Below are 12,011 nucleotides of genomic sequence, written 5' to 3' on the forward strand. Positions count from 1 at the left end.
TTACCTCTAAAATAGACAACACAATTACAAGTATCTGGAAAAGACATAAGTGAAGAAATAGAAGAGAAAGTTAATCTGATCTACTGACACTGAATGTATCACAGAGGTGGTTTTTGGTTTGGATTTTTTTTCCCCTTTTTCATTTCCAGGAGACTTGTCCCTCTTCTGGCAAAATGGCGCTCAGAATTTTCTTTCCTCCTATTCCTCAGATTGCTCTTAGGTGATTTGCATCGTTGGAGACCTTGCATTACACAGAACTCTGTATTGGGGTCTCCCATCAGAAAACATCTTCAGAAGAAGCCTTTGGACTTCACCTTCAGGTATTTCTCCAAATTGTCATGTTGACCTCACTTGTTGATGGACGGTTTTAGCTCTTAAAGCCAGTTTGCACTTTGAAGTTTTCTAAGGGGTCCAGACAGATTTCATCTGTCACCTTGGAGCTCGTTCTATCCCTCCTTATGGTCTGACCGTTCTTCTGAATTAAAATAAGGATTCTTTTGCTTCCACAAATATGCAAATGTTTTAGAAGAGGTGTTGTCTCCTGTGTTTGACTAGCGTATAAACACCTTATTTCCCTCAAGGAGGCAAGTCTCTTCCATTTCCCCCTTGTGACTCATTGACGTGTTTCAGCATGAAATGTGTCTTATGGCAGAACTTATATTCTGTACGAGTAATTTAATTAACAAATATATACGATACAAGTATCTAAATAGGGTAAATTAATCTAGTTCACTGTTGTGATTTAACCCAGCAGGCAGCTAAACACCACACAGCTGTTCGCTCACTCCCCCCGCCCCGCAGTGGGAAAAAAGTAAAGGGGGGGGTGAAAAGGGGGAAAAAAAGTAAAATTTGTGGGTTGAGATAAAGACAGTTTAATAGAAAAGGAAGGGATAATAATAATAATAATAATATACAAAATAAGTGATGCACTATGCAATTGCTCACCACCCGCTGACCGATGCCCAGCCAGTTCCCGAGCAGCGATCACTGCCCCCTGGCCAGCTCCCCCCCAGTCTCTATACTGAGCATGATGTCATATGGTATGGAATAGCCCTTTGGCCAGTTTGGGTCAGCTGTCCTGGCTGTGCTCCCTCCCAGCTTCTCACTGGCAGGGCATGAGAAGCCGAAAAGCCCTTGACTAGTGTAAGCACTACTTAGCAACAATTAAAACATCAGTGTGTTATCAACACTATTCTCATCCTAAATCAAACAGCACTATACCAGCTACTAGGAAAACAAACAAAAAAAACCTCTATCCCAGCCGAAGCCAGGACATTCATCTTCTGATTCCTGAGACAGGTATGATAACTACCCTGAGGTGACAGCATTTGAGGTAAATGAAGCCCAACCTCTTTCTCCTAAGCATACTCTAACAAGGAGTCCCTGTACAGAATTATTTAGTGTCATATTTATTTTAATTTCTACACAGTGTGAAATTGTGTCTTCAAACCACTTCTGAAAAAGAATAAAAAGAGATCACTCAATCTTGGACCTCATGAGATCAATGAACAATCTGACTGACTTCAGCTGGCCTTGAAAACAGCCTTTGATGCATTAGAAGTCAATAGATTGCACAGTGAAAGGAGAATTGACATGCAGTGAAGAAAACGTTAAAGGCCAAAGATCAACCCATATTTTTTCTTGTAGCCTTTATAATGGTCTTATGCAGCCAAGAAAATGCAAAAGTACTGGCTAAATGCCATTGTGTGTAAAAATACTGCCTTCACTCGAATAAGTATTGTAACTGTTTAATGTAAACACAAGTAAATTGTGAATATATGTGACTGCAGATTTGTTCATAATGATGTTTACAGGTCAGAGATAGCGAACAGGCATCCCTCTCCATTTCTCAGGTCATGCCTACGCTAAAAGAGATTTAATAATTAGTAATGCTGTTAACTGTATGAATTTGAAGATATTCTGGTAAAGATGTGTGATATAATAATCACCTGTCAGCCCTGAAAGAAGGAAGCCTTGTGTGCAACTACATTTTCAGCAATTTAACTAGTGCTGCCTCTACTGCTGTCTTAAAACACATAGGAAACCAGTTTCCATTATGGCAGCTGGGTTTTATGTACCTCCACACTGGGGGCCAGGGAGCACCACAAATAACTTCCAGAGTGGTCCTGTTGTATCTTTGTAAAAACAAAACAAAAAAAAGTTGAAGTTACATCCTCAAGAAATCCAGGCGAAGATGTTTTTATTGCCAGCAGGTTCAGGGTGAAAAATCGAAAAGCAGAAAAGGAAGACAGTGTTGCTTGACTTTTTCAATGGTGCAGACTTTATGGGACAGAAATAGAATGTCATGTTTGCCAGTAGTTATGGTTTTGCACTTAATTTTGCTACTTCAAATAAAAACTGATGAAAAGCATGCTGATGAAGAGCTTTCTAATGGGGGCAACACAGTAAGATTGCACAGAGGACTGAGCGCGCTCTCTCTCCAGGAAGTGCAAAGGGACAGAGTCAGCGAGCACAGGAGAGGGAACACATTGATTGTTGGACTGCATTGGCCTTCTCTCCTTTTATCTGTGAACATGGAACATCTCCTTTTCTGTTGTTTCCTCTGCTGCTTCTATATGCTTCCTGCCATAGTGAACCATTTGGGGGCTCTTATGCTGCAGCAGCAATGGCAGCAAACATATATACATTGCATTGTCTTTGGGAGAAAGAGAATGGGAGAACTAATCTATTGTTAGTAGTTAGGATTCTCTGCTGGAATGTGGAAGAGTTTCTCCTGCACCGAATATTGATTTATTTGTCCAAAGGGGAAAGTTTCAGGGCAAGAGATGGGAAGAATCTCATCCTAAATGGATTGTAGGCTTGCAGATTGTTGTAGGTTACAGAAAACTTTGTACAACCAGACTCCAACAACTAAGACTATTTAAAAAAAAATACATCTCTGTAATCCTAAATGAGGTTATTGTTACACAATGTGAAGGGATAGATGAGTTTGCCTGGCAGGAACACCAGCTTTAAATGAGAAGGGAGGAATATCCCCAGTTTCAATACAGGCTGGGGGATGATGTGATTGAGAGCAGCCCTGCCAAGAAGGACTTGGGGGTACTGATGATGAAAAGCTGGACATGAGCCGACAATGTGTGCTCACAGCCCAGAAAGCCAACCGTATCCTGGGCTGCATCAAAAGAAGCGTGGCCAGCAGTCGAGGGAGGTGGTTCTGCCCCTCTACTCTGCTCTGGTGAGACCTCACCTGGAGTACTGCATCCAGCTCTGGAGCCCTCAGCACAAGAAGGACATGGAGCTGTTGGAGTGGGTCCAGGGGAGGGCCACGAAAGTGATCCAAGGGCTGGAGCACCTCTCCTACAAGGACAGGCTGAGAGAGTTGGGGTTGTTCAGCCTGGAGAAGAGAAGGCTCTGGGCAGACATTATTGCAGCCTTCCAGTACTTAAAGGGGGCCTATAGGAAAGACGGGGACAGACTTTTTAGCAAGGCCTGTTGTGACAGGACAAGGAGCAATGGTTTTAAACTAAGGGAGGGCAGATTTAGACTGGATTTAAGAAATAAATTTTTTACAATGTGGGTGGTGAGGCACTGGAACAGGTTGCCCAGAGAGGTAGTGGAGGCCTCATCTGTGGAAACATTCAAGGTCAGGTTGGATGGGTCTCTGAGCAACCTGATCTAGTTAAAGATGTCCCTGTTCATTGCAGGGGGGTTGGACTAGGTGACCTGTAAAGGCCCCTTCCAATCCAAAGCGTTCTATGATTCTATTCTACGAGTCTATGAATATTTTCTCATACACAGTTCATTGTTCTGAGAAAGGGGGGAATTTTGTAATACTTTGAAATGGTCCTATTGTTTGTCTGTTCAGTTTAACAGTATAATTGTGGTGAGTCTTTTTCATAGGATAATTTTTGCATATTAGCAAAGCCTGTTTTTATAGGGCTTGAAACGCCTTTCTGCTATCATAAATTCTGTAAGAGAATACCATGTTATCTTTGTTATATCAGTCATGCAAAATCTAACTTGTATTATCTTTCCTTGTTGACAGAAAGGCAGATTTCCACTTTAGAGATCACGTCACCCTCCTTCCTGTGAAAATAATATGAACCAGAAAATGTTAGTTTTCCTTCTCCCAAATGTTATTTTTGGGGTATTTCTTTTGGGGTTTTTCTGTACGAGACAAAAAAACCTAACAGGTGAGTAAAGAATTTACCAACAGAAAGACTTAATGTTTTCTAGAACCAGAGACACCTTTCCCAAATGTGTTAGAAAGTAACTATGGAGCCTAAATGATAAACAACACTATGAAAATTTCCAAGGCCCTGTCACTGTGATAGCTATCTTAGCAATGTATGAGAGGAAGAGCATGACAAAAACCAGTTGACGTTAGAAGTGTTAGAACATCGGTCTTGCTTAGAGTAATATTGCTAACATGTTGAAAGTTTTCATTTTAACAAACTTTTCACTAAGCAGAGTAGTTTATTGCACGTTTGCCATAGTGGAGTCCGGTGACAGTAAACAAAAAATTTATTTTAGCATCTTCATTAGTTTTTGTATGCAGGGAGATAGATTGAGTGCCATGGTTGTCACAAAGAAAGAGACTTAGATAAGTCTATTTCACACTAATAGTTTAAGTTTCTTCCTTGGTTGCAGGTGCTTTTCCTGATCCCACTGAAGATTGGCTGGCAATTCAAAATGATCGCAAAAACACCCTGGCTTCTGTCTGCCTGAAGAACAACCTTCTTAATTTAAGAAGCAAATCGGGTTCTCATGTTGCAAACCAGCTCTTTGTGGAGCACAAACATAAATTTATTTACTGTGAGGTGCCCAAGGTAGGCTGCTCCAATTGGAAGAGGACTATTTTTCTTCTCCAAGCAGACTTGAATGCGGAAGCTTCTGAAATTGAGCATGACCACATCCACCAGACCTCGCTGATCAAAAAGCTGGTGGCTTACCCTCCTGCCGTACAAAAGGAATTTCTGAACAATTACACCAAAGTGATGTTCACCAGACATCCCTTGGAACGGCTGGTTTCAGCTTACAGAGACAAACTTCTGCACTCTGAGCCATTCTACAGTATCACTGTTGCTAATGAGATTAGGACAATGTTCAGGAAAAACAAAAATTCTTCTGAAAAAGTGAGTTTCCAGGAGTTTGTCAACTTCATTATAGCAAAACCACCAAATACTCTTGACATTCACTGGAAGCCAATGTTTCTGCTCTGTGATCCTTGCAACATTCACTATGATATTCTGGGTAAGTATGAAACTCTTGGGTCAGATTCTGAGCATGTTCTGAAGGTCATTGGAGCACCAGAGAGCCTGCACTACCCCAGCTTGAAGAGGTATGGCTCAGAGAAACGAACTAATGGTGATATCACCTTGGAGTATCTCAGACAACTGAACTCAGAACAAATTGAGAAGATAAAAAAATTGTATCAAATGGATTTTTTCTTGTTCAACTATACTATGAAATATGAGGATTATTTTTCCCTGAATGACTAATGTAGGTTAAACAAAAACCAGTTTCCTTTGTACAAAATGGGATGAACTTGTCCTCACAGGTGCTTGATAGGTGGGTTGGTGACTGCTGCTGAGATTTTACTGGTGTTTGCAGACATGGTTTATCATCCTAAGCACTCTTATAACAAATCCCTGCCATGATCTGTGGTACTGTACAGTAATTTACCTATATGAAATTATTGTCTTCCTGTTGATCATTAATGGCATATGTTTGTTTCTTAAAGACTGCTTATAAATGATAGATTTTGGTCTGTTGGTAAGAGATAGGGGAAGGATGAAGAATGTTCTTTTTCACAATGAATATTTTTAGAACACCATTTCTTTATATAAATGATTTTAATTTTTTATTAGAAAAAGAAATATGAAGCAATAAATAATCTGCTTTAGAGGCAAACGGCTCTCTGTCTGCAAGAGCCTCAATCATGAATCCTGTAGGAAAGGAGCAAATAACTTCAGATGCTTGAAGCTGCATTACACAGAACTTAATGCCTGATTATATTCCCCTCTGGCAGTGCTCTCACCACAGCCCATCAGCCTCATCCCTCAAGCAGTATAGTTGGCAGCAATCTAGCCAGGGTTTCCCTTATATCTCTTCAGAATCTTCTGATGAGCAGGTCTGGTGTTCATGGTGACTTTGCAAACTCTTTTCACCACCTTTGTGGGCATTATGGTCTGATGTAAGAGGGAAGGTCTGAAAAATGTATATTTTTTTAGAGAAGTAGTTAGAGGTACCTTCTAAACTGTAGAACCAGGGTGGTGCAGGATCTAAAATCTCAGTGGAAAGGTGACTCTCATCTATTCTGGCCAGTCAGCAGAAGAGGGGACAATGTTTGGGCTTTCCCCATTTGTGCCTGCTGGAGTCCATGAGCCCTTAGGATTTACCTGAGCCATGGCACTTAGGTGGAGCTGGGTATCCTCATATAATACATTTGTTCTACCTGTTGCTTTCTCAACTCACAGGAGACTGAGTGCAAATAAATTGTATAATTAATGGTGAGGGGAGCAATGAAGCATGTGGGAGAAGCAACTCAAACCATTACCCACTTCTTGGATTCCTAGGTGCCTTTGGGTTTAGATCACTGAGGGTTCTATAACTGCTACTAGAGTAAGTACAAGACTTGACCTATTTTTTTAAAAATCTATTGCCTAGTCATATGGAAAATTAATTTGTGACCATATTAATTGCAGCATGTTTTAGAAATTAATCATGAGCATTAGCACCACCTTTTGGGGATGTCAGTCTCTCAGGAGCTAACTTGAAAATGTCTCAAATGCACTTAGTCCCTATCAGCTGTACCTGCAAATGTACAAAGGCTGGCAGGCTAGTCTTGGATCCAAAGCTGGCTCACAGCTTCTCATGTCATAGAAAAGGACAGAGACAAAATAACTTAATCACACTGCAGCCACCAATCTGTATAGCAATTACTGCCAGCAGCATGGCCAAGGGAGAGGGAAAAGGGGACTAGGAAAAATGGGTTCAATAGGATTTGAGTCGTGAGGGTTGTGAAGAGAGCTCCCAGTGCAGGGAGTGGGATGCAAGGGTGGTCTACCCCAGAGGGAAGATGCAGTCATATATTGGATATCACGTGGAGACACTGATGAGACCATGGTGACAGGAGGAGGCAGACAAAGAAGGTCTCTGCGTCCCTCCTTGACGGCAGATGGTACACAAAGCCAGGACTACCATTCAGTACATCTGGCATCTCTTGCATGGCTGACTATTCCATAAACGGGGCAGCTTTGGCACAGGAAGAGTTCCAACGTGAGAAGACCAAGCAAGAACAGCAAAACTTTTTTTTTTTAAAAATAGCTTGTGATTTTATGCAGAGTGATTCATGGTTCTGGATCTTACCCTCACCACCACCATATTTGGTGTCCCCACAGTCCTACTATCCCCCGACACTGGATTCCTCATGCCGCCCTGGCAACCTGTAGTTCATGTGGATTTTTTTTACTTTTTAATTGTGCTGAGGCAGAGGAAGCTGGAAATTACTCCCATCAAAGTTAAGGCTATGCAGAGGGATGCAGTCTCTCTCTCTGGCTCTTTCCTGAATCAGAGCCATCTCCAGCTATGTGCTTCTCCTACTTTCTTTGCCAGACCATGCAGAGGAAGAGGGGAATAAGATTTGCTTCATAACTTGCTTCTACATGATAGATCCCTCCAGAGCTATAAGCTTCAGCAAAGATACTTTAATTTTCTGGCACCATCAGCCAGCCTAGGAAAACTCTGAAGAAATTATACTGGCAGAGTTTGATAGGTGTCTTTGCTATCAGCACTCTAGTGTTAACACTCTCCTCCAGTTTCTTGCTGTTAGATGTGAGTGGCTTTCTATTCTTACTTCCTTTTTTACACAGGATCACATATTCTTCCTACAGTGGTGACAGAAAATGGATGGCTAATTCATTCATCACAAGGACTAGTCAGTAACAGAAGGCAGACACTATCTATTGATGCAGAAAAATCTCTGTAACTATTCATGACGGACTTTCAGATTTGACATTTGCCTATAGCAAACTGTAAGTAGCACATCACCTGGAACCACTGGCTGCTGTAATGCTGTTTAGCTGGTGTGGGTCTCAGCACAAAAAACTGCAGAGGACATGTGTGTGCATGTGTGCACATATAACAACGGTTTTAGGAAACCGTGTCATACAAGAATGGTATAAATTGTGCATTACCAACACTAACAAAATGAGAACAATGGTTTGATGTCTGTTGGAAAATAGAAAAAATGGACATTACCTTATAAAGGATCTTGTAACATTCCCCTGCAGGCATCTTTTAATAATCAACCCAATTTACTGCCTTTCCATTTCTGTGAGCTTGAGAATACTCCCTAACACCCACAGCCCCCCCCCAGGAGCTGCTGTGTAGTGGTGCAGGAGTAGGTTAAGAGCTCTGGAATATGTTTCAAGAGTTAATGAAAACAATGGCGACTTGCTATATGTTGTAAAAAGCTTTCACAGCTTGCAAAGATGGGCGTGGAAGTTTGGGCTGAGCTCAAAAAATGGGTCTGCAGGAGAAAAATGCAAGGTCTTTAGTACTTGCATTGAGTTGGCTGTATGTTTTAGCGATAGCTGTCAAGTGGCAATGCTTGCAGAAAACTCTGATCCTAACGTATTTCCTAACGTGTGAGCGACTGACCATTGCCCATAAACTGTATTGCCTTGTTTATTCCCCAAGTGAACCCCAAGGCTCATTCCACTGAACAGCATTGTAAATTCACCAATGAAAGGGCTTACTGTTATTTCATTACTGATATTGTAATAAAAGTTGATGAAGGCTATGGACTTTGTCCTAGTCAGCCCACAAAAACTGAAAGACGCCTGTAAACTTTATAATGAAAATGATAAGATGAATGTTTCTTCATGGCCTGGGAGAGAGATTTCCTGTACTGTCTTCCCTACAAGTGTACTGTCCAGAACAAAGCCTCTAAGCTGAGCTGGCCTCCCACCTGCCTTTGCCTGGAGAAGAACCACCAGTGGAGCTTCTTTCCTTTGGGTGCTAACTCTAGGTGATGTTTTCCTAGGAGGAAAGTGGGTGCTTGCAGTTTGGAGCAGGGGCAGAGGTGGCATGGCATGGTGTGACTCAGGGCTCAGGCTCCAGGGTGGGTTAGAAGGGGTAGGCGTTGCCATAATTAATCTTCTGATTTATTGTTATATGCCTATGACATGATCATTGCTATGTTTCATTTCTAGTTACCGTAATAAACTGTAGTGAGTCAACATGTTAATGTATTTGTTCATGCTTCTCAATAACATCTGTTTAAAAAAAAAAAGACTCGGAGCTGTTCCATCAAATCATAACATAGGCCACACACTATTAGACAATAAATACAAAGCCATTTGGCTCTGCTTTGGTACATTAATATAAAGCTGTTTCACAGGTCTTTTAAAGAATTGAAAGAATTAGCAAATACTAATGAGTATTCCAGTTTGGAGAAAAGATGGAGCTAAGCGGGGAAAGGAAGAGAAACAAAAAAATCTTCCAAAGTCAAGCTTGCAGCTTTCCCACAAATCCGTCTATCAGCAGTGAGGAAATAAGAGAGAATTTTCCCATTCTCATGGATATCCACACACACATCCTTTCAGGATATGTATCCACAGACATCACACTTTCTTCGTGAAAGTATAACAGATCTGATAGTTGATCAGTGTATGTCAGCAATGAAGACCATGTCACTAGTTGTTCCTTGAAGCAGACGTTTCCTCCACTTAAAAGTGATGATTCTGCCTGTAAGGAGTCCTAATTTTTCATACAGTTTTGAATGTGAGTCTTAACAGGTAAACTGTGATTAGTGGTTTCTTGTTCAGAGAACTTCCCAAAGCAGGACAGCTGTGAACAGAATAAAAGGTGTCCACAGAAGAAAAGGGTGAGCAATGAAACTTTGAGAGTTTGCTGCTCCGCAGAAGTGTCCTCTGACCAAGGGAAAGAAGAGGAAACACCACCCGTGCAAGTCATTGGGCATCGAACAAACTGCAGCCCTCATGGCTCACAGCTAGAAGGTGATTCTGTTTCTGCATTCAGACTTTTCTGCATTCAGACAAGCATCAAGAGCTTGTAGCTCTACAGTCTCCAGTTTTCTTGGCTTGTCTGTCATAGAGGTAGAACAAGAAAAGGAAAAGGAAAAAGGAAACAAGAAAAGGAAAAGACAGCAATGGTCTGTGATTTCTCCCTGTCACAGCACTTCTTATCTCCCTCCCCTCCAGCATTATATGCTAGGTCATGCTTTAGTATAAAACAGAAAGTTATTAAATTATGTAACTTACATAAATAATATAAACCAAATAAAATCAAAACAGGCAGAGAATTTACCTGATAGAAGTGTCTGAAATTTCAGGAAGTCCTCTTGGAAGTTTCGACCGGGTATTGAATGTACACAGGTGTGCAGTTACAATGCCGCTTCTAGTAAGAACTATTTTTAAAGAAAAAGATCAGATGATCATAAATCTCAGTCAGTATACTGAGACTAAAATTCCAATGAATCAACAGATCAAAAATGAGTGATACATCACAGGATCAGGTCTGTGAGAAGGAACCGGCTCAACACCCTTTCAGCACTACCCATGTATGCCTCACCTTTGCTCACAACTACTAGAACACTTTCTTTATACCTCCAGGATCCTTCTTGTAGCTTCTTCTGGAGATGTACCAAAGCTTAGCAAGATGAAAGGGCTTTCTCAAAAAGTCTCATCATCCCACCCTGTAGAGACATTGTTAATGAGATTATACATCATTCGTGGTGTCCCACCAAAGGTACAACAGTTCAGCCATTACTGGAGCTCAGAGCAGAACTTTGCACGAGTACCCAAAGCTAGCTAGGCATATATTTAGTTTATATTTCTATGATTTAGCAGAAGTATGGGGAAAGCTTTTTACCTACAAATCTATGACTAATATCCCGACTCCCACCTCACTTGATTGCATTGTCCCCCCCTTTTTTCCCAGATCCCTGCTCAGTATTCACCTGAACTGCATGTATGGACTCCTGCTGAGTCCACAGTTAGGGGCCACCAAACAGGTGCTGCAGATGCTGACTTATTCAGGCACAGGTTGTTGCCAGGTTCATGCTGCTGGATGTATTGCAACTATTGTAAGGAGGCTTTTTGTGTGAGAAAGTTGTTCAAGCACCTGCTCCGCAAGTGAGATATTACTACAGGGTGAGATGTGAATATAAAATGAAGGCCGTTTTGAAGGCATTTCCCCCCCTAAAAATAAACTCATCTTCCATTCAGATAGGTTTAGTGGGTAAGGGAGAAAGCTAATTTTGGGATCATTGACATCAAGTCTCAGAGGCCGCTGTTAATTATAAACCAAAAGAGACAGGAAACCCTCTCTCATGAGGGGCCATCATTCTCTGCAGGGTTAAATTTTGTTTACCCCCAGAGCTTTGTTAAGACTTGTCCCCAGGGGTGCCTACATGGTAAAGGAGCCCCTTGAGACTTTTAGCTTTTGATAAGCATGGAAAAGTAGAGTGGTGAAGTTGGGAGAGAATCCACCTGGCATCTGAACATTAAACAATTGATTCTAGGTCCATCCTGTTCCAGAAAGACAGCATAGGTAGGAAACAAAGATGGGGGGAAATCAATCAAATTAATATAAACAAATTATTATCCTGAAGATTTTTGGTATTCAGTAACTGAATCGTACATTTTTTGGTCTTTTATTTATTAGATTCCTATCTGGAAGGCTGAGATTATGGGTTTGGCTTTTTTGGGGTCTTGCTGCACAGCAACTATTGCTACAGGTAGAGAGAGCCCTTTGGGTTTTGTAATTTTAAACAAGGGTCACAATGATGCTTTTATTTGTAGTAATATTCTTTGTTGCTGTGCAGAGCCAGACACCCACTTAGCTGTATACTGTGTCAGAATTTGATTTGTTCCCTAAGTTCCTGTTGCTGTGGTTTACATGCCGTGGGACTCTCGGGAGTACCCTGTCTCACCGCTGGCAGCTGACTGTGTGCTACGTGTCAGGCATTTGTAACGGCCTCTGCCAAGGCTTTTCATTCTACTCAGGTTTTAGGGTTTTTG

The 12,011-nt window shown here is 41.4% G+C and overlaps 1 protein-coding gene across 1 annotated transcript; it reads left to right on the forward strand.

The window, feature by feature from the left end:
* Positions 1 to 214: 214 nt before the first annotated feature.
* Positions 215 to 5,489, forward strand: LOC140653716 (carbohydrate sulfotransferase 9-like). Its single transcript, XM_072866100.1, has 3 exons — positions 215 to 320; positions 4,007 to 4,154; positions 4,612 to 5,489. The coding sequence occupies exons 2-3, from the start codon at positions 4,061 to 4,063 to the stop codon at positions 5,460 to 5,462; spliced, it is 945 nt and encodes a 314-aa protein (XP_072722201.1). The 5' UTR covers positions 215 to 320; positions 4,007 to 4,060; the 3' UTR covers positions 5,463 to 5,489.
* Positions 5,490 to 12,011: the final 6,522 nt, after the last annotated feature.

The sequence above is a fragment of the Ciconia boyciana genome, chromosome 6 (genome assembly GCF_034638445.1).
Source record: "Ciconia boyciana chromosome 6, ASM3463844v1, whole genome shotgun sequence".
Taxonomy (NCBI): Eukaryota; Metazoa; Chordata; class Aves; order Ciconiiformes; family Ciconiidae; genus Ciconia; species Ciconia boyciana.